Below are 26,553 nucleotides of genomic sequence, written 5' to 3'. Positions count from 1 at the left end.
CTGTCTCCCTTTTTCTTGGATCTTGGAAAGTTAGGAACTTGAATTATCGTTTTTCTTTTCAACAAAAAATTTGTAATTAGGATGCAAGTCTACATGTTTAGTGCCTATGTATGTCTAGTATGCTACACAATTTGAGTATCTCACATATTTGGAACAGGGTGAAAAGTTGCATGCTGGAGACCCAATGTGCTCAGAGGTTTTCCCTGAAGGGCTGGAAGAAAACCAGCTGGAGATCATTATGTAAAGTGAAACAAACCAGATGCAGAAAGACAAACACAGCTTGTTTTCTGCAGGCCTAACCTAGATTAAACTGTGTATGAGTAGAAGGAGGCGGGGCCTGACATGTGAAATGGGACCATGAGAGGGAAGGAACAGATCTTTAAGGGGCTTGGGGAAAGGGTAATGAAAAACATGTAGCCAAAATGCAGAAGGGGGATAATCTGCGAAGCTCAGGACCTACAACAGTAGTGTTGGGAAGCTGTATGAGAGAGGGGACACACACACACACACACACACACACACACACACACACACACACACACACGTGAAACTATACACATAAAAGTGCTAAAGCAAATCCATTAATTTATGTACTAACTTCAAAAGTAAATAGGGAGGGAGAAAGAAAACAAACTGATGAAGCAATGGAAAGGTTGCCTAGCATGCTCAAGGGCGGATTTCAATCCCTAACACTACATGAAAACAAAACAAGCAAATAAAAAAGAATCAAGACCAGGATGCTCCTTCAATGTTTACTAAGAATCCGTGGATTCTTTTATTCAGCGAGCATACCACTGTCAAAGTGAGGTGAGTGCGGCTATCTTTCTTATTTCCCAGGAAGGTTGCAGTCCCTGGTGAAAGTTTGTTTAGAAAACAGGAGTTCAGACCCCCCCACGATGTCCTCTGGGATTCATGCAAATCACAAACCCAGAGTTCTTGGGAGGACTTCCCGAATGAGCGAGGCTCTTAGCCAGTCCATACATGCCCAAGTGCCTCTTCTTGAAATCTACCACAGCTTCTCCACAGGATGGCTCCAAAGCCTCTTGACCTGAAAAGGAACTTGGAGAAGGGGCGTGACCGAGAGCGGCGAGGTGGAGCCAGCGAGTTTGGATCCTTGAGAAAACTCAGAAAAGTGCAAGGGCATTGGGCACAAAGCTCGGCTCAGGCTTGGCTTAGGGAGTTGAGAAGCAGGTTTCAGAGGAGGTTGCCCATAGGCCAGAGACACAGCAGTGAGCACAGATGGGTGAGGAGCCCCGCAGGGGGAGAGATGGGCGGGGTCCTTTGGGGGACTGGGAGGGCATAGCCAAGGGGCTGGCCTATTCTGGTAACCACAGGCGGTGACCCTGGAGATCTGCCCCAGATCAGATCCTCATTTCTCAGGAGAGCCAGCTCCAACCCTGGCCATGCTCGCAGCCGCGGGCTCCCTGGCGGCCGCCATCTGGGCTGCGCTCCATCTCCGGACTCTGTTGCTGGCTGCTGTCGCCTTTCTGTTCCTGGCTGACTACTTCAAAAACCGGCGCCCCAAGAACTACCCGCCGGGGCCAATGCGCCTGCCCTTTGTGGGCTGCTTGCTCTATTTGGACCTAAAGCAACCCCACATAGCCGTACAGAAGGTAGGAAGGGGCGAAGGTGCCTGGCTGTGTCCTGGGACCGGATCCTGACACCTGGAACGGGAGGGCGTGGTTGTAGACTGAAGCTGGCAGCCTTTAACCCAGAGATAAGATATTCAGATTCCAAAGAGCTGGAGATTTTATTATCTGTCGATGTAAGATTTCCAGTGTGATTTTATGGCCAGAGAACATACTGTGTTTTATTTTAGTTCTTTTAAGTATGTCAAGGTGGATTGGATGGCATAATAATTTACCTTTATAAATATGCCATGCTAGTTTAAGAAATGGGGCGCCACAGTTGTTGTTTAGAGTACCAGTCCAGTTTTTTTTTTTTAATATATGATCTCCTTTTGACCTGTATAAATATCAGTTCTCTTAATTTTTTCTATTGAGCCTAATTTGGTCCTTCTACATCCTTGCAGACTGCTCACCTACTGATTTTATCAACTCCAGAGAAAGATGCACTGAAATCTCCAGCTCCACTGGGAGTCTGTCTGTCTGTTTTTCCATTCAGTCTAGAAGCTCTCCCCTTGTATTGGAAAGACTATTGTGGGTACATAGGACACATGTAAGACTGGCAGCTCTTTCTGGTGAATGGCCATCTTACCATGTAATGTGCCTCTTTATCCACAGTCATTTTCTTTGCTTAGATAGTCAGATACTCTGGCCATGTTTGATTATCCCTGTCACTTTCCATTACATGTGAAGATTGTCCATGCCGGATTATTTATCGCTATTTAAGGGTTTAAGCCCATAATTTTTCTACTTTTTTTCCCACCTCTTTTCTTCCATTTCCCCTTCCCCGTGTGTTTCTTGGACACTTTCTGAGTAGATGCCTTTTCATCCATCTTCTCTCTCTTTACACCTATTTTATTGTCCTCCAGTCACTGCTCTGTGTTGGTCAACACTCCCATGCAGCTCCTGAGACTTTGCTAACACCTTTTTCATGTGAAGTGAAGCAGCTACAAACAGGGAGGAGCCTTCCAAACAGGGAGGAGCCTTCTCCCCTCTGGGACACACTGCTCAGGTGTTGTCCCCACACTGAGACCCACACCAGACACTTCAGTGTCCAGTGCTGCAGGAACTCAAAGGCAGAGGAGTCTGTTGTCTTTGTCCCTTACTCACCCTCCATTGCTGTTTTTTTTTTTCTGCCCTTTCAAGTTCAGTTTCCTTTCTGACCTCAATCACTTTCTTTCTCCATTCCATCAGAGGAGGCCATGGAATGCGGCAAAGGAGAACTGAGCCCTTCTGTTGGATACCTCTGTTGAAGCTGGATGTGACTCAGAAGGACAAAGGGCTAACTCTTGATCACACAGCAGGCAGAAACTTTGATACTGCTTACACACTCTCACTCAACTCTGTTTGCACAAGCTTGCACATTCTACACCATCATGGACATTCTCTTCCCTTCTCTCTGTTTCCCTCTTCACCCAGACTCTCCACCCCTCACACTCGGGCCTGCTTCCCATTCTGTAACTCTAGCTAAACTCCAAGGTCATTTGGATATCTCAAAGTCATTTTGTCTTCCTCAAACATGTAATGTCCAGAGATTCCCTCCACCAAGCAACACTTTGTCTTCTTGGCTCCACTGCTTCTCATACAATTTGTTTGCTGCCTTATTGGGAAGATATGAAATGCTCATTATAGTGAGGAGATTCACAGTTGATGAAATAAAGCATGAGCAATCTCATTCCTTTACTCAGTGAGCACTACTATGACCAGGGACTCACCTTGCACCTTCATCCTCATCATCATGATTTTGGTGTCCCACATGCTTTGCATATAAACAGCTGGCTAATTTCTCAGAGATGCAGAGGGTGGCTGAGTGCCTAGAAAGAAAAAAAAATGAAGTGATTTTCACATTTCTACTATCATTCTTCTTTATAGAACCCAATGGAGGGAGGGATAATTTTTTACCTTTCATACTAAGATTCTAAATTTCAAAAGATAGAGCAACTTCCCCAAGAGCACAGTTAACCACAGAACCTACATGCTTACATCACTCCAGAGATCTTGGGAAATCTCCACTCCCAGTCTCCACCCTTCATTGCACTGTCCATATCTAACAGGGTATGGGGAGGGCACACTCTCCTCTGGCTAAATAGATATTTTAATTTATTAATCATTCATGCTTGCTATAGTAGACTTTAAAGACACATTTGGAGCCTTTGGCAGGTTAGGAACATAGTACTCTGCCTCCACTGGCCTCCAGGATGCTTCAGTTTAGAAATGTTGATTTCTTTAAAACACTTAAGATTTCATAACCTAGTCTAGGGACACACTGATGCTCATTCAATTAATATTGACTGAACACATGAGTAAAATTTTTTGAAGAAATTCTTAAAGTAGACAGGAGAAGAAAAAAATCAGAAACATTCTCATCGCACCAATATGCCTGCCCCCCACACAAATACACAGACTTCACTCAGTGTTAGTTGCATTCGTCATGCAGGAAACTTCTGTATATAGCAGATGTTGAAGTAATTAGTCTCTGGGTAAATATGGATATTTTTAAAACTACACCAAACATGGACAGACCTTCCTTGGCCTTTTCCCTCTATTCTCCGACTTCATTAAAATTCAGGATGCTTTCAGGACTTTGCTTATTTGTTGCTACACATACCCTCATGCCTTCCTCTAGAGAAATAGGGCAGTTGCATACCTAATTCATATTTGCTGAATTCTCTAGGAATTTTGTAAAGGGAAATTTCTATTCTTAGTGTGTATTGAAATTGAACTTAATATATAAGAAGAGAAAAATTTCCAAACATTTACACAGAGGAAGATCATTGCCTGCACTAACAGTTTTTGTAGACATCTCAACATGAGTTCCATTGGCTATACACATGCCTGTCATCTGTGGACACACAAACATGGGCTCACTCAACTGTAACTACTGAAATATTTTTCAGTTTGTGAAGAAATATGGGAATATTTTAAGCTGGGAGTTTGCTAATATACCCTCAGTGGTTGTAACTGGCATGCCCTTAATCAAAGAAGTCTTTACTCAATTGGAGCCAAATTTTCTGAATCGTCCTGTCACTTGTCTCCGAAAACATCTCTTTAAAAATAATGGTAAGTTCCTTGAGCAATATATGCTGTGCATTGTAATTCTTATGGTATGTTAAAGGTGCCTGTCTATAACTTGTCAACACTCCCATAAACCAACCCCATCATGAATTGCCATCTTTCAAGGAAGCAGGATACCACAGTCCCTGAATGGAAGCACCCAGTGGAGGACTTACCAAGTCTCTCTTCGAGACTTGGGAGAAACCACATGTCCTGTACACTAAACCTTGATGCTCTGATGGAATGTCCAGGCAGAGATACTATGCTCTCACTTCTATTTTCCCATTCCAACCCTCTGCCCTAGGAAAATAGATGTGAGTCAGCATCCCCTTGATACTGCTTTTCTTGATTATGACTCCTTGTACTCCATTATTAAATGACATCACCCAGTTGTCTTTAGCCTTCTGGACAATACTATAACAGTCTGGTTTGAATACTTATTATTATCATTTCAAAAGTAACAATTAGGAGGCAAAGACTTATATGAAAAGGACTTGAGGATTTCTCTGAAAGTGTCCTAATTGACAGAAGCATTCATTGTATATGCCTTGATATTGATGGGTGCTGAGTACACTAGAATATTCTTCCCCCATACTTCTAGGCTCTCTGTGTGCCATACTCATTCTTTCTACCTTCTTGAGTCATTTATTCATTCTTTACTGTGTATCTTGTCTAGAACCTCTTCTATAAAACTTTCTTACCTCGTTAAAAGAGCATGTTTTATCTTATCCATGAGTGCATTCCTGTTATATGCTTAACAGGAATTTGTGCGATTTGTGTGATTGATGAACTTTGGAACTGGAAAGACTGAAACTTAAATACACAGCTGCTCTCTACCAACTACATTTCTTTGTAAAGTAAACTTTATCCCAGTGTTTCAGTTTTTGCATCAGGTGCAATGGGCCTGGGGATAATTGTTAATAAGCGTATGGAATTTCTGAAAGTGCTAAATAATGTAAAACATAAGGTTTACTAAGTTGTTTGATGTTTTAAGTAACCAGTACATCTTAATTCCCTTGCTTTGGGATTGTCACTGGCCTGTCTATATTGTTACTGGCCTGTCTCCTTCCCATGGTACATGTACCATACCATTTGTCAGGTAATTTTAGATCAGAATCACAATACTATAATGCTGAATCTCTTCTTTCCAGGGTTGATCTTCTCCAGTGGCCAGACATGGAAGGAACAAAGAAGATTCGCCCTGATGACACTGAGGAACTTTGGATTGGGAAAGAAGAGCTTAGAACAGTGCATCCAGGAGGAATCCCGACACCTTGTGGAGGCCATAAGAGAGGAGAGAGGTGGGCATTTCACAGGGCAGGTGCTGTGGGTTGTGGCCTTGTACAACATATTCTTACTAAATGTCTGTCCTGGGCTTGCTCAAGCCTAGGTACTGAAGCCTGAGCAGTGAACTTATATCTATGACTCTGCCCTAGAGGGCTGTAACCTAACGAACAAAATGGGTTATTAAACATTTCTTTTAAAAAAAATTAAATCCTGGTCATCAATCTGACTTTACAGCCATTGACAGAAACCTTAGATCATGTCAGCCCATGTGTGTGCTGTGGCCAGATCCCATTACTTTGCATTCTCCAATATTTATATAGGGGGAGGGGCAGCTGGAGGATTGTTTTGTTTTGTTTTTTATAATTTGTAGTTATTTGTTTATAGACAATAGAAATAGAAATATCTTTAAACAACTCAGCTCTTTCCCCACCTCCAGGACAGCCTTTTGACCCTCACTTCAATATCAATAATGCAGTTTCCAATATAATTTGCTCTGTCACCTTTGGGGAGAGATTTGAGTACCAGGACAGTCAGTTTCAGGAAATGTTGAGGCTACTGGATGAGGCCATATGTTTGGAGTCATCAGTGATGTGCCAGGTAAGCACTCGACCTTCTCATATCTTGGGAAGGGTATTAAAATGGGACTAATTAGAACAGGCTCCTCATTTTTGTATTTTAGGACTTTTGAAGTTAAAATATAGTATCTTAGAATTGAGTTTAACACAGATGTATTCAAGTCTATCTATTGATTTTAGTGTTGTTGATAATACGCAAAACTCTTGCATGAGAATAACCACATTTCTAATACTTAAATGAAGTACCAACATTTGCTGGATGCCCATGCTGGTGGCGGTGACTCACCAGCTCAGCTTATTTGATGTTCTTCTGTCTGTGCTGCTCTTTGTTAAGCTGAGACTAGGGTTGGCCAAATGTGTGACTATCTGTTAGTAATTCTTTCTCCATGTTTAGATTTTTGAGTTGTTTCCAAACTTGTGATGTCAATAACGTTGCAGTGGATATTCTGGTACAAGTGTTCATGTGAACCCATTCAGCTCATTTATCTAGAATTTGCATCTGCACATAAAACATAACTCAAAGTTCAAAATTGAGTCCTATTTTTACGTTGCAATCAACACTTGGTACTGTGAATCTTGTGATTCATAAGCAGATATACAGTTTGGTGTTCAAACTTCACCCCCAGCTTGGGCAGCCTATGTCCAAATTTTTGTTCCTTCAATCCACAGAGTCTTCCAAATATTTTCCACAGCTTACTGGTGTCTCAGCCATATTCCTAGATGTGAAAGACAGTTTTTTTGTTTGTTTCTTTGTGTTTTGTTTTTAAGAGACAGGGTTTCTCTGTGTAGTTTTGGTGCCTGTCCATATCTCACTCTGTAGACCAGGCTGGCCTCGTACTCACAGAGATCTGCCTAGCTCTGCCTCCTGAGTGCTGGAGTTAAAGGCATGTGTCACCACTGCCTGACTAGGAAGACAGTTTTAAAGGAAAATTTATTCCTGACATTATTCACCTATGTTTCCTAGAAGTCATGTGGCTACCTTGGTATAGACATGTGTGGGGTCGTGTATACATCTGTACTTATTTAAATGATGTGTTCTTGTACCATTTTCCTGGCATCAATTACATGTCATTATTAAAATGTTTTAATTGCTTCAGTTAAAAAGGGCACTTTAATTTTGCAAACTGCAAGATCATGTAACAGTAGGAAACATAATTAAGATCTATTGTACATGTATGAATCAGGTCCAAAAAGTGTCAGCACACAACCAGTCACACTTCACTTATATAATTGTCCCACTACTGCCTCTGACCTGGAGTTACAGAGCAACTGACAGGCATCTCTGTTATAACTGTGCTGGTTAGAGCATCTAATGTGCTAAACTTCCCTTCTACAACCACAGGCTTATCTCTGTCCATTGCAGGTCTATAAACTTTATAGTTTTAAAAGTGGTTTTCTTTTAGATTAATTTAGATAGCAAAGGGTATCATCACAATATCTTTATACATGTACCACTGTAATTTTTTTTATTGCTTCCTTTCCCCAATCCAGCTAGTTCCCATTCTCCCCAATTATTCTTAGCTCTGCTTTCCTATCATTTGTACTAATGGTATCCTTTACGTGGATTCTATTTTCACCTCCCCTTAAGTTCTCTTCCACTCTCCTTTTCCTTGCCTCTCCAGATCTCCCTTTTAATTTCCTGACCTGTAAATGCAGGAGTCTTGTTGCCTTGATTTTCCATGTTTCTTGTATTTCTTTTTTTTCCCCATTTGTCTATTAACTTTAGTTTATGTGTATGATTGTTTTGCCTCCTTGTATGTAAGAGCACCACATGCATGCGGCAGCTGCTATGTAGGTACTGGGAGTCAGACTCTGGTCCTCTGGAAGCACAGGTATACCAATGTTTTCTAGAAGTCATGTCTTAACCTCTGAGTTCTTAACCTCTGAGCCATCTCTTCAGCCCATTTCTTGTATTTCTATGTTGTAGTTTTTGCAGCTGTTGGTTTGGGTATGATTTCTGGAACTTTTTAATTCATAATACCTCTCTGTGAGAAGAAAACAAACTGTTGTAGCAGCAAAAACTTCATATCTTGAAAAATATAAAAACACATAAATTCAACTGTAGCTCCTTAATATATCATGAGTAGCTATAGAACTGAAACAATGTCAAAACTACTAAATGTGCTACAAAGTTTCAAAATTATTTAATGTAATGTTAAAGTAATAAATGAATGAGATACCTAAAGGTGACAGGGAAGGGGAACACAAAAATAAGGTAAAATAATTTAAGGGAGAAGCAGGGAGGAAAAGAATATTATACACAAGGAAAAATTAAAATAGGGGAGGGACAAAAATAGATTTAACATTAGTTAAAAAAAAGTTCAAGAGTCAATGTAAGAAAAGGAATAAAAAGTTTAAGGTGTAAGTATTATTTTTTAAAAGCCAATAAGACAAATTCAAGATATGAATATAAAGGAGAGAATAGGATGCAAATAAATAAATAAACTAAAGAAAAGAAAGTCTATGGCTAAAAATGAGAGGCATGAACATAACTAGATGAATGCAGGAAAGAGAGTAACAGGAGTGTTGAGGAAAATGGCTCAGCACATGAGGGTTCTTGCTGCCAAGTCTGACAATGTGTGTTTGATCCTGGGGATTCACAGGGTGGAAGAGCAGAGCCATGTTCCTCAGGCTGTCCTCTGACCTCCACACGTGTACCATGACACACGAGCATAGGTGTACGCACACACAAAATAAATAAATAAGTACATAAATAAACGTAAAATTATTTTATTTTAAAATTTTTAAGTGAAAATGCAGCAAAAAAATTCTGCTGAATGTGTAGAAAAATAATGACTCACATGGAAAAAGAAAAAAAATGTTGAATCAGCTTTGCAGGGCTTCAAAAACTAAAGACTGTAATTTAAATACTTGGAAAATGGCAAGTGAACTCATGGGCTTTTGTTGGGCTTTTTTGTTTTGTGCTATTGCAGAGTCTGATATCTACCAGAATTTTCTCCATAGCACAGCTGCCATTTTCTTATTGACATGTTAGGAGCCTCTGCTGGACACACTGAGCTTGCATTCCGGGGAGTGGGCATAACCTTTCACCCTTCCACGATTCCTCAGGTCCTACCCCGTGGGTCTCTTTTGGCTATGGATGTCTCCCAGGTCTATTGGGAGTTGGGGAAGCAACCATAGCACTAAGTCAGTATACACTGGGGAGCTGCCTTTGTACTTTCAGGGCTCCCAATTACCCGATGAAGGAATGCACCATGGGTATCCTGTGTATCCCTAAAACTCTGGAGTTCTCTTGCTCAACAACAGTGAAAGAAAACTGGAGCATGTGTTCAGATCACAGCTGTCAAACTCCAGGGTTATTATCAACTGATGAGCGCTGTTCTAGCCCACTGAGGGTGGGGGAATCCTTTTATGCACTTCCCAGCCTGATCCAGCCTCTTACTGTCTGCCACACTTTAGCCTGTTTGTGTTAGGTCCTCTTGTCCACAACTTTCTTTCTGGACCATCTCTCACCCAGAGGTTATAGTGGAGACCCCTTGGGATTCTCAGACTCGTGAATGCTTCATGATCTCAGCCCTTTGTGCATCTCAGATTTAATAATTGATTGTCTCTCAAATTGGCACTCAGCTGCTCCCCTTCAAATCAAATAGCGCCACAAACTGGTCATGTGTCCACTGGCCCATTGACAAAAAGAATCAGTATAACCAAAAGCTGTGCCTGCAGGGACTGTGAGCTGTTCTGTGTTCTGAGAGTAAGGCTGCCAATTTTCTAATGGCTGACCCTTTAGAAGAGACTTCTGAGCTCCCCTGCTTAAAGGGAAACTCCCTGATTGAGGTATGTCCTGCTTGCTCTTCATCTTTTCCTGGAACCTTTCCCTCCCTTCATGGGTTCCAGAAGCTTTTCCTCTATTCTCCCCGGGATAGAGTCTGCTTTTCTTGTCTGTCTTTGTCACTAGCTCTCAGAAACAACTTGTAGTACACCATATTACCTGGAACTCCGATTTTGTATTTTTTTACAGTATACTTGGATACACATAAATTTTAATGTTCTCTGTTCCTAGTTAGGAGTGTTCTTTATGTCTGTTACTCTTTTCCTCCTTCAAGACTATTTCATCACATGAGCTGCTCTGCTTTCCTGCAGTCTTCATCTGCAAAATCACTTTCTGTGTTTCATTTTTCACCTCTCCATACACCTCCATTTTAGAGGGTTCCCTGTAAACCAGTGGTCCTCAACTTGTGGGTCGTGACCCTTTAATGGGGTCACCACATCATGAGAAACTGTGATAAAGGGTTTCACCATTAGGAAGGTTGAGAGCCACTGCTAAACCAACATCAATTACCTATAAATGTACCAAACTTGCTAATCATTATCTTTTTATTAGAACACTTATTTATGGTGATATTTTATTTGTACTGAAATGTGATTTTAATTGTATGTTAATAAATAAAGTTGCCCGGGGGTCAGAGCTATTAGAGCCATAGCCAGAGCTTCCCCTCTCTCCTTTCCTCCAGCCCCTCCCCGCAACCTCAGCTATCCATCCCCCTTCCCCCACATCCACTTCTCCTTTCTCTTCAGAAAAGGCCAGACCTCCCATGGATATCAGCCACCCATAGCATATTAAGATGTAGTAAGACTAGGCACCTCCTCTCCTATTAAGGCTGGATGAGGCAACCGAGTAGGAGGGAAGGGTCCCCAAAGCAGTTAACAGAGTCAGAGACAGCCCCTGTCCCCACTGTTAGGAGTCCCACTAGAAGACCAAGCTACACAACTCTATCATGTGCAGAGGGCTTAGGTCAGTCCCATGCAAGCTCTCTGGTTGTCGGTTCAGTCTCTGTGAGCCCCTGTGAGCCCCTGTGAGCGAGGCCAGGTTAGTTGAGTCTGTAGGTTGTCTTGTGGTGTAGGACAACTGTTTTCATCCTCCCTAAAGTAATGCAAGATCTTTAGCACACCAGTTCTGGGTTGTTTTCTACCTTACTATCCTCATGTGTTTTAGTTTGTTCCTATTTTAACAAGATCATGTACAATTAATTGGTTGATGCATTCTCTTTTGGTCATCTCTCTTGTAATTAGAGCCTCTTCTTCAATTCAGTTTAGAGTGTTGAAGTCCTTACAAACTTGAAATGCCTGTGGAGGGTAGGGGTATGGAGTAAGAGTGAAACGGGGTCAAGATGGCTTCACTATCCCACTGGAAGAAAGACAAGAAAGGGAAAGACAAGACTGTTTTGAAATGTGGCACCAGGGTGTCTCCATGACTATCTTTTTTTTTTTTTTTCCAATCAGCTCTACAATATCTTTCCAAGGATACTTCATTATCTTCCTGGATCACACCAAACAGTTTTCAGAAACTGGGAAAAACTGAAATTGTTTGTTTCTGATATAGTTGACAATCACCGGAAAGACTGGGACCCTGATGAGCCAAGAGACTTCATTGATGCTTTCCTCAAGGAAATGACAAAGGTGGGGAAGATACCTGCCGTGTTGTCTTCTTCCTTCAGAGGAAGCAACAGTTTAATAGCTTCCAGTTGATCCTGCAGCATGTTTGCTTGAGCTTATTGGTTTGACACAGCACAGATGTGTTCCCGCCTAGCACTGCATGCTCCCAGTATGCCTGTTTGCCAGGCAAGCTTCATGTGGAAATTGTGAGAACTCGTTACTTTGCCTCTTCCACATTCTGCTGGGCACAGATACCTTTCTCCATGTCTCCTTCCTTCATCTTCAATGCCAAGACTGTAACTTCTATTTCTCCCTGATCACTATTTCCATCTTTATATCTCATCTCTTTGATTCTGAACTTTGATCTCCCTCCTGTAAGAATAACTGTATAACCTACCTTTTGGAAATGAATCACATATACAAGGTTTATTATGAAGTATCAAGCAATATGCACAGGGATGAATAGATGGACATCTCTGTGGATCATTACTTAATACCCTACAGGAAAATTAAATGAAAAGGGTATAGTACTTATTAGGTATAGAATAGCATTAATTCAGGATCATTAGGGTCATTAGAAATAGAGTTCATAGTCTATCTTTTTGTTTTTCTCTCTTAGCTTTTACCCATATGTGAATGAGCAGTACCATAAATGAAAGTAGCAATTAAACTTCAGAGTCCAGTTTTGTTATAAGTTGGTCTCGGGCCAGTTACTGACTCCATCTCATCCATCACTGCAAGATATAAACAATGTGCAGCTGAATGCAAGAGTTTAACATTTAGATGAGGCCTTCTGACGTGTCATAAAAGCCATCCAATAATGTACAAGGGGCTAGACAGCAACCAGTTGGATCTGTTTGTTACTTTTGTATCACTGTTATGGTATCTGACAAAAAAAAAAAAAAAAAAAACCCACAAGAGAGATTCATTTTCACTCACAGTTTTAGAGAGTTGGGTCTATCCTCACCACAGAGAAGGAATGACAAAGTAGCTAAGACCATGGTGGCAAAAACCCATGGTGAAGTTGTTCACATAATGGTGCATGAGGAATCAGAAACCAAGGCAAGATGCAGGGCCCTAATATAACCTTAAGAATGCTGCTCTAGTAGTCACTTCCTCGAGCTAGGTCCTTCCCCTTCCCCCAATATTATAGAATCTCCAAAGATACTTCAGACAACTAGAAACCAAGAATTGAGAAAGTGAGCCTGTAGTAATTCTGAAATTTCATTTCAGGTCCAAACCATATCACAAAATATACAGCCTTGATGTCACTGGGTTTACTGGTACACATCACTGGATTGATGCCATACTTGGATATATTGGATTATGAGTTCCTCCTCTGAGTAGGGGAAGAATAGTAATTTTTCATTTTCTCTTATTTTGTTTTCCTTAAATAATATTGATAAAAGCAATGCTGTTTTTTTTCCTTCAGAGGAAGCAGTGAATAATTATTTGTCATCTATAGGTGTTAGGCCATCAGTATTAAAATAAATCATAATAAATTTATTCTTCCAGAGAAAACTGGTAAAAATGATGTGTCATAAAAAACTAATTGATGGAATCAGAAAGTCTTGACTAGGAAAGATGAATAATGAGATCAGAGAATCTGAGACCATTGAGAATCATTTGATTCTTTCTGGTATCAACAAAAGCATTTGTTGAATATTAACTGTGTGCCTGTGGTATCTCATATGATCAATAATGACATGTTAAGATGTATTTCTTTTTCTTTTTTTTTTTTTTTTTTTTTTTTTTTGGTTTTTCGAGACAGGGTTTCTCTGTGTAGCTTTGCGCCTTTTCCTGGAACTCACTTGGTAGCCCAGGCTGGCCTCGAACTCACAGAGATCCGCCTGCCTCTGCCTCCCGAGTGCTGGGATTAAAGGCGTGCGCCACCAACGCCCGGCTAAGATGTATTTCTTATTCTCATTTTATAAAACTGAAGAAAAGAAACGTTAAGTGAGTGCCCTGGGCCAAGTAGTGACTTAGTGATTTGGCTGATACTACAAGCTAAAGATGATTTTTATCCCATTTCTTATCACTGAACAAAAAGTTTCCAAAAATAAAATCAGAAGAAAATAGTTGAGATTTTCATCCACCCAAGTACCATAAGGTTTTGGTCAGCATGCAGTACTTAGGACAAGAAAATGCTTCCTGATGAGGTCAAAAGGATTATTACTATATATGAACCTTTCCAAATACATACCCTAGGGTCTTGACTCAGACCCTCTGAATAAACAAGCATGCACTGTCTTTTCTAGTACCCAGACAAAACTACAAGTTTCAATGAAGAAAACCTCATCTGTAGCACTCTGGACCTCTTCTTTGCTGGAACAGAGACGACGTCCACGACACTGCGCTGGGCTCTGCTCTGTATGGCCCTTTACCCAGAAGTCCAAGGTAAGCATGTAGTGAATATACCTGGACAAGGTGAAATGGTGTTTATGGAATCTGTGGCTCAGATGGGACCAGAAGATGGCATGGTGGCATGGAAAGAGATAGAATGGCTGTGAGGTGATGGGGCACATCCTCCGTATGTTTTACCAGGATTATGATGGGCACAAGAGTACCAATAGTATAGCATCTAAGTACTCAAAAAGCATAAAGTCTAGAACAAAACAGAGAAGTCAAGGGACATTGTAGTCAATCCCAGGAAAGAGTAGCATTACTCTAGGAGCATCCATAGGTGTCCTCCTTCCTTTTTAGCAATACATTCCTATTTCCCTGAATACTGTGCAAATGCCTTAGTCTGTTTTCTAAAGTCACATGATATGTACTGCTCTGCCCATCCTCAACTCCTACCTATCCCACATGGTAGCTTTCCTGTGTTACGTGTCATCTTGTCACTGTCTTTATTCTTTTTTTTTTTTTTTTTTTTTTTTGGTTTTTCGAGACAGGGTTTCTCTGTATAGTTTTGGTGCTTGTCCTGGATCTCGCTCTGTAGACCACGCTGGCCTCGAACTCCCAGAGATCCGCCTGCCTCTCACTGTCTTTATTCTTGTCTCTAAGTCATGACATCAATTCTTCCCTCTACCAAGAAAGTACTGTTCCAATTTCTTCTACATCTAGAAGAATCTTCTAAGGTATCACATCTCTAAAGTGTTTAAAATTTCTCTAAGAATTTACTGACTAGGGAATTGCTGTCATTTTTTTTCCTCCAAAGATGAACAATGCTCCTCTGTCAATGACTGAGCTTTGTACATTGTTTTCATTTCTCCCCACTGCCTGTTGGCCATAACAAAGAATTGTCTGTCTCATAATTTCTCTTCCTGCACATCCTAGAAGAGTTTAGTAGGTAGTAGTTGGGACCATTTTCCATATCCTGCAATTTTTTTTTTCAAAGTATGGCTAACAGTTTATTCATGGGTTATAAAGTCAATTTAGTACATTTTTTGCCCTAGGATGAAAACTGGAGAGAGTTCTACCAATGTGGTGAAGTCAGATTTGTTCATAACCTTTATTTCATCTTTGTATGAGTGACCGTGTGTGAATATATGTATGTGTATATGTGTACACGCATATTTAGGCCACAGAGCAACTTCAGCCTTCCTTCCTCAAGCACAGTTCACTTTTTCTTTTCTGAGATAAGTTCTCCCATTGGCCTGGAATTCTACAAGTAGCCACTGAGCTCCAGGGGTGCCCTTGTCTCTGCATCTCCAGCACACGGCAACTACAAGCCTTTGCCATCACACCTGACTTTTTTACATGGAGTCTAAGGACCAAACTTAGGTCCTCATGCTTGCAAGCAAGATTTTTATCAACTGAGCTATCTACCCTTGGGTAAACTTTCTTTCTTTATTAATCTGAAATATTTATTTAATAATGTATCTATCTTTACATGTATGCTTCTTGAGTCACCATTTAAAATGCATTTCTTCATGAAGATTATATTTAAATGTTTTGTTACATTTTAGGAGGTGCAGGAGAGTGCCATGGTACAAGTGTGGAGGTCATAGGACAACATTCAGGACTCAGTTGTCTCCCTCACCGTATCGAGCCTACAGTTTTAGCTCAGCTCAGCACGCACTTCTGTCAGCCACCTTGCTGTCCCAAGACTACATTTTTAAAAAATTTTTTTTAGAATCATCTCACTTAGGATACACATTTGACTCCTGAAAATGGGACCCCAAAATATCAGGAGATTTAAATAATACAATTACAACCATGTTCATTTCACAACATGCACAGTAGTCAAGGGATGGTAAAAACCAGAGTATCCATAGGACATGAATAAACAAAGTGTGGAATATACCTGAGATCTACAGAAAATTTAGTCAGAGGTAAGAAATTGGTTTTAATTTTTTAAAGATTTATTTAATTTTATGTGTATGAGTTTTTTGCCTGTATGTGTGTGCTTTACCTGTATGTAGATGTGCTACGTGCTTGTCTGATATCTACAAAGGTCAGAAGAAAGCTTCAGATCCCCTGGAACTGGAGTTATAAAAGGTTGTGAGCCACCACGTGTGTGCTAGGAACCAAGCTGAGGTCTGCGGGAGCAACAAGTGATCTTAACCACTGAGCCGTTTTTCCAGCTCCAGAAAAGGAATTCTGATGCTGCACAAATTCAGGACACTGTGCTAAATTAAAGAAGATGATCACAAAATTATAAATCCTGTAATATCTAACGAAATAATAGCCAAATTGTCCACACAGAAGGGAGAATGCAGAGAGGGGGAAATCAGTATTTGTAACATGGACATTGACTTTTTTGTACAGTGAATTTCCAACAGTAACATGTACAACAGTACAAACATATAAAAGGTTATTGAATTATTTATGCAAAAATGGAAAAAGGAGCTATGATTGCTAGCCCACACCCTCAATCTCAATACTTGACAGATCTGAGACAGTTGTGTTGAAATTTTAAGGTGATCCTGGCCACACAGGGAGAACCCTGCCTCAAAAGTCACCATGGTAATAGTGATAAAATTTATATTATATAAATTTTATGTGAAATTAATTTTTATAGAGAGAGTAGTAGTAAAGGGCTTGGAGTTCCAAATTCATTTTAAGTGAAATGTGCAGCTAGCCAATCAGATAAAATTAGTTCAACTTATATTACTCTTGAAAAAGAGGACCCATATTGGCAGACAGCTTGCAGAATCAGTTATCATTATAACAGTTCGTGTAAATCTCAAAATATCCTTAGGATAAGGCAGACTTATCCTCACTAACCAAATGGGAGAACTGAAGTTCAAAGAATGTAAGCGTCTTCACCATCAATGTTATCCCACAACACACTGATGACTATAGCTCATGCTGACATATCTCCTTAAGAAATAGTTTGCAGATGTTCTTCAGTGTGAGCCTTTGTGTCCTATTTGCCAACCTCACATTCAACTCTATCAGTGTGATTGTACAGAAGATGATTGGACCTTGTGAAAAGAATTAGTGCCTACCAAAGAGATTCATTTCTCCTTATGGCATGAGGACACAGCCAAGGTTTGGCATTTAAGAGACAGAAAGTTGTTGTCTACGAGGCAAGAAAACTGCTAGTGCCTTGATCTCAGAAGTTCCAGGCTCTAGAACTATGGGGAATACATTTGTGTGATTTGTAACCCATTCAGTGAATGGTGCTTATTTGTAGAAGTCTCACTAGATACTGCTATGAGCTTACCTGTGGTGATCTGAGATATTCAGCTCAGAATACATGGAAATTTATGATTATGTTGTAAGGTCAAAGAAAGTTATTGAATTGACAGTTTTCTAAAACAGGTATTTAAAGGGTTGAGAAAATTTTTACTTATTTATAACTAGAATGCTAAGGTGAAATAAAAGCAGGTGAGAGGTGAGGTCTCAGACTACAACTTCTATTTTTTTTAGAAGAAAGCACTAAAGTTTTAAAATTAATAGAATCTCTTGTTTTCTTTCAGAAAAAGTGCAGGCTGAGATTGACAAAGTGATTGGTCAAGGAAGACAGCCAAGCCTGGCTGACCGAGAGTCCATGCCCTATACCAATGCTGTCATCCACGAGGTGCAGAGAATAGGCAACATCATCCCTTTTAATGTTCCCAGGGAAGGGGCAGTTAACACCAAGTTGGCTGGATTTGACCTGCCAAAGGTAACCACTTTCTCAGCCTCAGATCTTCCAGTCCATCTTTGACATCATCTTGGGATTCTAAACTTTAAAAGTGACATATATTCCTGACCCAAGAAATCATTTCAATGGGAAGAGTATACTTCTGCCAAAACCCTCTATGTGTATTAAATCTATTATGAAGAGTTGAGAAGGGAAGATTCTCAGATCAGATGTGCTTAGGCCAAACCTGGCTTTGTTTGCTAGGGGACACCTCAGCATATTGCTAGTCTAATGTTGGCAGAGGACCTTTGCTGAAGAGACAGAGAGCAATCATTGTGTTCTCTGTTCTCTTTATCACTGAACAGCTCATGGCTTGAAGTTGAGGCCTGAATTTTCCCAATGCTGTTTGCATTTTTTCTGTCCATTCATTCATCTTCAGACAACCATACTAACTCTTTCTACAGACTATAACATCAATTCCCTGGATGCTGAGAAATCTAAAGGTCTGTGTTCAACAGATGTGGGGAAGCATGGCCTTGATAGCAGATAGGCCTGTTTCCAATGCTGACTTTGCTTACTCCTACTGTACAAGCACATTACCCAGCCAATCACAGCTTCAGCTTCTACAAAATATATTCAGCCAAATTCATAGACTCTATATGGAAATATAATGAGATCATGTAGAACCTTATACTTGGAATAGACATTATTCTGTATTAATCAAGAGAATGTTCATTAAACACCCACAAAGTTTGGGTCTGGAGTAGGATTACTTGAGTCATGGGAGTTCCTGCTTATAAACCCCAAGGACTATTGGCAGGAAAACATTCTGGTTCTCTGTGATGCTGACAAGATAGGAGGAGGAGTAGCAGCTGAAGGAATCGGTGAGTGCTTCTGGAGGAAGAGGTATTAGAGCTGAGGATTGAAGGAGAGTTAAGAATTAGCTTTGTGTCAAAATGCAAAGGAATACTCCATCTAAAACAAGCAGCATAACAGCATCGCCTGGTTGAGATCAGAAAGGAAGACAACTATGGTGGGAGTCCAGTCAGAGGGCATCAATGAACAGTGACTCTGATGGTACACAGGGTGAACTTAAGGGTATGAGAAACCTGCTTTCCAAGTTTGAATGAGTGCGTGGGCAATGTAACTAAGTCATATGCAAAGCCCACTGGGCTTTCAAACTGTGGGACAGAGTCTAGAAAGCAAAGATGGCAGCCTGCACTAAAGTTGCAGTGGGACCTGGAATGGAGGCAATGGACTTGAGATATTTGAAGAGTGGACCAGCTTTGCTGATGATTGAGCAAAAAGAGTGGAAGGCTTACTTTGGTGATTCTGGGTATTGTGCCATGTATCTGCCTTGACAGGAATACTTTCTGATACATCCCTGGGTCTTTGACTGTAGTGAGATAGGCTATTATCTCTTTGATAATATACAGAAAATAACGGAGAAGAGTAGATGAAGGAGACATCCTATCATACTGCTGCCATGGTCCTAACTGTGATAAACCATGGGCTCATTATGTCCCCATGGATACTTTGAGGTCATCTTCTCAGATCTATACTAATCACTTTTAATAAAGTTGGTATGTTCTTTAAGAAAGCATGGTCTACTTACCTCTGCAAATGACTGGAATATCTCAGCTGACAGAGAATGAGTTGAGGAGAGTGGGAAAGTTCAGAATGTCAAGTATCTCAGACCAGGCATGGGAGCTTGAGAATCATCACCTGTCTATGCGGGTTTTTTTTTTTTTTATTAAGACTTTACTTTCTGCTGCCTTTTGTAGGGAATCATGATCCTGACCAACCTAACTGCACTGCACAGAGACCCCAAAGAGTGGGCCACTCCAGATGAGTTCAACCCAGAGCACTTTTTGGAGAATGGACAGTTTAAGAAGAGAGAGAGTTTTCTGCCATTCTCAATGGGTGAGTTGGGATGAGCAAGACATAGAGCTCCTCCCTAGCCTTTCCTTTCTCTCCACCCTGTAACTCTATGCTCTAGTTGGTAACATCTCTAGATGAACCTGCCCATTGTAACCCCATCTTTTTTATGTTTATTTTTGTTTATTACTTTCTTCATACAATATATTATGATCACAGTGTCTTCTCCCCCAACTACTCCCCTATCCTCCCTACCTTCTTACCCACTTTACACCCTTTCTTTCTTTATTTCTCTCTCTCTTTAGAAAACAAATGGGAAAACTCTTTCTCTCTCACAGACACAAACAGAATTGAAAAAAAAATCAACACAATATACATATATACCAAAACCCATAAAAATTAGAAACCATAATATATAAGCGAATGACCTATACAAGTCAAAGACCAGAAAGATAAAAATAAAAATGCCTAAACAAAGCAAAATGAGACAAAATGTCTACAAAAATACCATTAAGCTCATTTTGTATTAGCCAGTTACTGCTTGGCAAGGAACCTACCCTTAAGTGTGGTTAATATAACCAATGAGACTCCATTGAAACAAACTATTTTTTCCTTTGCAAGAGGCTGCCAGTTGCAGATAGCTTTTTGTTTAGGGCATGTTGGGACCTGGTCTGGCTTGAAACTGTGCAGGCCCTATTCATGCTCTCACAGTCTCTGTAAGTTTATATGTTCCTTCCTTATCAAAATGCACACACGAGTCAATAATTCTAAACAGCAACTTCTTAACTGGGTTATATTCTGCTGTATGCACAATTCCTAGTGAGATCTTCTGTTGTTACAGTGTTAATTTCCTAACTATAATCCAGTAAGTGGATATATATGGTAGCAACATGAAAGACCTCACCTGCCATAACTCACTCATAGAACAGGTAGTATAGGTATAGAAGTGCCTCAGGCTTCCCAATTAAATGATTTCAACTTTTGTATCACAACACAGTTTCTGGCTTGCTATTTCCATTAAAAAACAAAACAAAAAAAAAAACTTTCCTTGTTTCTTGATTCTAGCATGAAATTCTAAAATGCTGGAACTATGTCCCTCCTTACATTACCTGGTGTTTGCTGCAACTGTGATGAGAGGGATAATCAGACACTCATGACTGAAAGGGAGAAGAGACCTCTGGGTCAAGAGAAGATGAGATAGATTGTTTTCTTCATTGGTTAAATGTCTCTTTTCTATCGGTGCTTCACTTCTACCCTGATATAAAAATATTTTCCCATCTTCATTAGCTTTGGGATAAAAAGATCAACACAAAGTGATTCACTGGTGCCTTGTTATTGGGAATTATTTTATACTCTTTTAGTTGCAGACTTCATTGGCAAACACATTATCTCATGCAATCTACCTATTCATTCACAACTGGAAGTAAAATGTATTGGTGTCTTCTTTCTTCCTATAAACAAACCCAAAATTCTAAGAATATGTACTAGCACAATTGGGCTTAAGGCTGAGCTATGTACTTCTAGACTAGTTCTCTCTTGCAACTAGATTGTGACTTACCTCCCTAGTTACAGTCCCTTCTACTATAAAATTCACTTAATTCATATGTATCAGTTAGTGTCTTGCTGCATAACAAACGGGCCCAGACTATTAGTTACAGGTATTACTCAAAGTACACAGGTGAGATAAGTGAGCTTGTATGTGTAAGAGGTGAGCTGGTTGAATGAAGGTCTACCATGACCTCACCTGGAAAAATCGTGTTATTTCTATGTTATCTATTTCCCTTGGGCAAACCAGCTGTCTGTTTATAAGGTAGTGATAATATCCCAAAATGGAGGACAGAAACACACAGTCTTGGTGAGCACCAGTCTGGGAATTGTCACACCATGACTTCCACTGCATTCTGGTGACCTATTCAAGCCACAAGGCCAACCCCAACTCAAGAGGAGGAAAATGATTCCTGTCTTTGATGGAAACAGCACTGAAGTACCAGTACGTATAATATGGAACCCATGGAAGAGAGCAATGAGAACTGAATCACTTTCATCATCTCTTTCTAATGAAGGGCAACCATATTCAATTTCCAGAGGATGCTCTCACAATTGGTGACACAATGAAAACCAGTTACACTGAGTAGAATGTAGAAACCTAAAATGTCTATTGGATTAGCATTGTGCCAAGAGCTGTCAGGATTTTCTACTTTGCTCCTACACAGCTACTTTCCCCTCTCCTCTCTGTATAGACTTTTTATGTACAGCCTCCCTACATGAAGGAAATTCAGACATTGGCTTCTTGTCTGTTGACAAAAATAAGTAGAGTTATTATCTGTGTATTACCAGGGCAGATGGCACATTCATTCTTGAACAGAGCCCTGCCTATTTATAGACCAAAGCCCTGGCAGCTTTTTGCTACCAAGAGTCCTTTGTTTCTTAATAAACCAAATTACTGGCTAACAGAGCTAGGCTTGGAAAGAACTTTGACAGAAGCCTGGGTCATTTCTCTCACTTTAGTGCTGAAGCAATTCATGGTGTTTGCTTGCTTGTTTGTTTGTTATTGTGTATGTGTGTGTGTGATGTGAAGATGGCCTGAGCACAGTCTGAACCAGGCAATTGTAGTCAGCTGTCTACCACTATCACTTAGCTGTCTATCACTGTCACCCGGTGCCCAACATAAAGAGCCTTGAAAGGAGGAAAGGTTTGTTCTGACCCCTGATCTTGTACCTGTTCTTTGATTTAGACCAAAGCTTTCAAACTGAGTGTTTCTTGTTTTCCCCTTTTAAAAGCATGTAAATCCTGCTGGCTAATTGTGATGACTGCCCCAACCCAACCATGGAACCTGTGTAAGAAATAAAACTGCTCATAAGTTTGTTAAGTGAGAAAGATTTATCCCTATGAAAATGGGTGGATTAGTCACAATCACACAGTGACTGTCCTTGATTGAGCAAGGGTTGAGTCAGGAGTAAGGGTTTCTGACTTTACAGATCAAGTTTTGTCTTGATGAAAGAATTCTAGAAGAATCTTGTAGACAAATTTCTAAATGGTCTTATTAAATAAAAAACATGGAGCCAAATATAGAGAGATCAAGGAAATAGGGAAAGCCACCAGCCAAACTTACCTCACCAACTCTGCAGCTTCCAAGTGCACCTGACTTCCTGTATACCCATGCATATATGCCTTGTTGTTCTGGCCTCTCATTGGCTATCTTAGCCCAACTATCTCACTTCCTTGTCTGTCTGTCTGTACAGACCTCCAAGTCTCCTTGGTTGATACTGGGATTAAAGGCGTGTGTCACCATGCTTGGCTCTGTTTCCTAGTATGACCTTGAATACACAGAGACCATGCCTGAAAAGTGATCGGATTAAGGATGTGTGCTGCCTGACTTCTTGTTTACTTCAAATGGCTGGCCTTTCCCCTTGATTTCCAGGCAAGCTTTATTGAAACACAAATAAAATATCACCACATTTCAGCACAAATAAAATATCACCAGCAGAGATGATGAGTTAAACACATTGAGGATTGAGGGGGACACACAAGCACAAACTATGACACCAGCACTGTTGTAACACACAGTTACTAAACAGTTTTGCCTGTAGTATCTGCTTTTGTTTCTTCAGCCATCTGTGGAAGGTTGAGGGCACAGCAGAACCATGAACTGATGATCAGTTTGGGAATGCTAATTAGTTTCCTGAATAAGACAAAGTAGCTAAAGCAACTTAAAGAGTGAGGGTGGTTAATGATTATATAGTAGGTCTAGTAACACTGACAGGAAATCTTTACCTACTTATGATTAAAACAAGTTGAGTAAGATAATGGTTTGTAACCAGGTTCAACAGAATCCCCAGGACGACACTGTCATGCATATCATTGTGCCCATGGTTCTGTCTGGACTGTGGAATTATAAATAGTTTCAATTCTCCTATTTATATTTCCTTTTATATATTTTCCAAATACACAGTACTTAAGTGTTAGTTTTGTCCTATTCTGGCTTGTTTTTATTTTATCTTATTTTTTATTATTACTAGTTTTAGATAACTATTTCTGTTCTAATGAGAGAAAGAAAGAAGAGGTGCAGATTTGGTGGGTGGGGAAGTGGAGAGGAGCTAGGAGAAGCTGAGGGAGTCAAAACCATAATCAGAATATAATGTATGAAAAAGTTCTATTTTCAATAAAAAAAAATCATGGAAGCAAAAAAAAAAATAGAAAAGAAAAGGAAGGTACTCCCAATGCACACAAGAGAAATGATGATAGTGACTATATGTGCACTTCAGGGCAGTGAGGTAGTAGCAGATCCTCCTTCAGGAAAGGGAGCAACAATAGCCTAGAGAGGCATATGAGTAGCACCAGATAGAGAGTTATGGAGGCCATCTGTTGCAGAGGTCACTCAAGGTGAAGGGGGACAGTGGGCTTAGGTGGAAGCTGACTTGTGCAATAAAAACACTGCTCATATACCTGCTTACATTTTTCTCTTTCCTTTTAAAGGGTGAAAAGCATTTCATGATTTTTTGTTGATGTTGTTGTTACACCATTATCTGTTCTATCACTTTTATTTGTTAAGTAAGTTTGGAAAGCACGTATGATGGTCTCACAGTCCCTCTCATCTCACGGTTCTACTCCTGTTGTCCTATGCCATGCTCTCCCAGCACTGCCTGATCCCTGAGAGACTTTGATTTGTGATCCCGGACTTTCACCTTCTGTGTTTTGGGGAGACAAGGCAGATGATTAGACATAAATGAGCAATTGGACTCCAACCCCAGAGTCCACTCAAACTTTGCAAAAGGTAGTTGGTGAAACCAGACCCTGGACATACCAGTGGCAGCTGAATAAATTACTTTGTTTTTGTCTTACAGGAAAGCGAGCTTGTCTTGGAGAACAATTGGCCAGGTCTGAGCTGTTCATTTTTATCACTTCTCTTATCCAAAAATTTACCTTCAAGCCTCCAGTCAATGAGAAACTGAGCCTGCAATTCAGGATGTCTGTCACCGTGTCACCCGTCAGTCACCGCATCTGTGCGATTCCTAGGCTGTGATGCTGAAGAAGGAAAATGTGAAGAAATAGCGTCTGCTTGGAAGACACCGGTGCCTGCTCACATTTGAGGGGATGGAATGAAGGGGACTGGGGAAATGGGTATAATGAGACTAAAGAGATTGAATCCAATTATAGGTTCCTAAGTGGAAAGCCATTTATGGGCTCAATGACAGATTTTCACCTAAGACTTTCAGAGAAAAGTGATTCTTCCAGTAAAGAAAATGCTTGCAGGGATCGTGAGAAATGGTGGATTAAATTGATATGGAAATTGCAAAAACTATCATAAAAATGATGCCTTTACTTTGCCCCTCCTTTTTTCCTTTCATTGATGTGCATTTGCTTCCAGCCTGTGGGCCTAGTTCATATATAGGGTGCAGAAGGGAGGGTGTCCATCAAGGCTCTCCCATTGGCTAGGTCTGCAGCTGTGTTACATTGATCTGCCACTGAGTGAGCCTCTTGAAAGTCAGCAGGGCAGGATAACTCCCAACAGGCAGGCTAAGCTAGTGCTGTGGAAGCAGTTTCTATGATTTACATATAGCAGTTGGACCTTGACCTAGGACTCAAGACATGATAAGATATGACCATAGAAAAGCAAATCCTGGAAGCAGGAACCATTTTCTGTTAATAACTTCTTGCCTAGAGTCCTCCATTAGACATTTACCCCTAGGCATTCTCACATAGGACTTTGCTGTGTTGGGTGTGAATGTCATTTGCAGCTGCCCTTTAAGCTGAAGTAGCTCTTGTTAGCCAGAATTCACTGGGCCCCCAACAGAACATTTTTCTGAAGGGCATCATAAATGGTAGAATCCTTTCTGGGTATGATCAATGAAGGCAGTTATAAAGTAGGTCTAATAACACTGACTGCAAATTTTTACCTACTTACGATTAAAACAAGAAAAAAAATTGGGATAAAGTGACCGTCACCCCCAAACCTTTTGGTCCGTAAGAAGCTAGACTCCAGGGATTCTAGAACAACATAACAACAAACCATGATATCAAGAAAGCATGTGTCTGTGATAGCCTGAGGTTCCCAAGGACAGAACCAAGGTGGCTATGATGTAATGCATGAGATGGTATAATGCAACCGGGATGTCATGTATAAGAGAAGAATAAATAAATAAATAAACAGCTTAAAGCTAAACTATTTCCAATAGAGGCTACTATTGTTTATCTTATGGTGTAAAGATGTATAAAGATGTCTTCTGAAACCAACTAACAGGATGCTAGGATGAAAGGATAAAAAGGATCATCTGTCTAAAATCTCTCAGTCATCACTCCAGCATCATAGTTTCAACAAGGGTCCCTCAGCTAAATTCTGTCAGGTGATGCAAATATGAATTTAATAGAGATTTTAATAAAAAGAAATTCTACATACTATATACTATATAGGTCATAAAGCCTGTCTTACATTTTCTATAAGGTTTACCTGAAAACTTACAAGGCCTAGTGGTTTAACAGTATATACACAGGTAATATTAATTCATTGCATCACTCATACATGCCATTTGAATTTAACCCTCTTTTATTAAGCTGATACTGCACAAAATCTTCTAAACAAAACAACGTCCATCACTTAAAATAAGTACAGCTAAGCTCGTTACACATTAATATAACTTCAAATGAAGAAGAGATAGACAATGTCACTTGTGGGCCTTTGCCCAAATATCCATTCACTCCCCACAGCTGGTTGTATGACATTAGG

General features: G+C 40.3%; 1 protein-coding gene across 3 annotated transcripts; it reads left to right on the top strand.

The window, feature by feature from the left end:
- Positions 1–635: 635 nt before the first annotated feature.
- Positions 636–25,995, top strand: LOC102904308 (cytochrome P450 2J3). Of its 3 annotated transcripts, none has more exons than XM_076564525.1 (10): positions 636–807; positions 1,381–1,613; positions 4,523–4,685; positions 5,831–5,980; positions 6,403–6,563; positions 11,783–11,959; positions 14,194–14,332; positions 17,806–17,993; positions 19,736–19,874; positions 24,674–25,995. In XM_076564525.1, exons 2-10 carry the CDS (start codon positions 1,404–1,406, stop codon positions 24,850–24,852), a joined length of 1,506 nt encoding a protein of 501 aa, XP_076420640.1. In that variant the 5' UTR covers positions 636–807; positions 1,381–1,403; the 3' UTR covers positions 24,853–25,995. The 3 variants fall into 3 exon arrangements, with proteins under 3 accessions (XP_076420640.1, XP_076420639.1, XP_076420641.1); XM_076564524.1 differs by lacking the exon at positions 636–807 and adding an exon at positions 1,112–1,243; XM_076564526.1 differs by lacking the exons at positions 636–807; positions 4,523–4,685 and having other exon boundaries at positions 1,478–1,613.
- Positions 25,996–26,553: the final 558 nt, after the last annotated feature.

Source organism: Peromyscus maniculatus, chromosome 2, assembly GCF_049852395.1.
Source record: "Peromyscus maniculatus bairdii isolate BWxNUB_F1_BW_parent chromosome 2, HU_Pman_BW_mat_3.1, whole genome shotgun sequence".
In the NCBI taxonomy this organism is placed as follows: Eukaryota; Metazoa; Chordata; class Mammalia; order Rodentia; family Cricetidae; genus Peromyscus; species Peromyscus maniculatus.
Note: the sequence above shows the minus strand (reverse complement) of the source record. Positions and strands in the feature narration are given on the sequence as shown.

Bases quoted from the DNA above. Each gene is read 5' to 3' on its own strand.
- LOC102904308 (XM_076564524.1), top strand. The intron at 5,981-6,402 runs GTGGGCATTTCA...CCCCACCTCCAG, and splicing joins GGCCATAAGAGAGGAGAGAG to GACAGCCTTTTGACCCTCAC. The intron at 6,564-11,782 runs GTAAGCACTCGA...TTTTCCAATCAG, and splicing joins AGTCATCAGTGATGTGCCAG to CTCTACAATATCTTTCCAAG.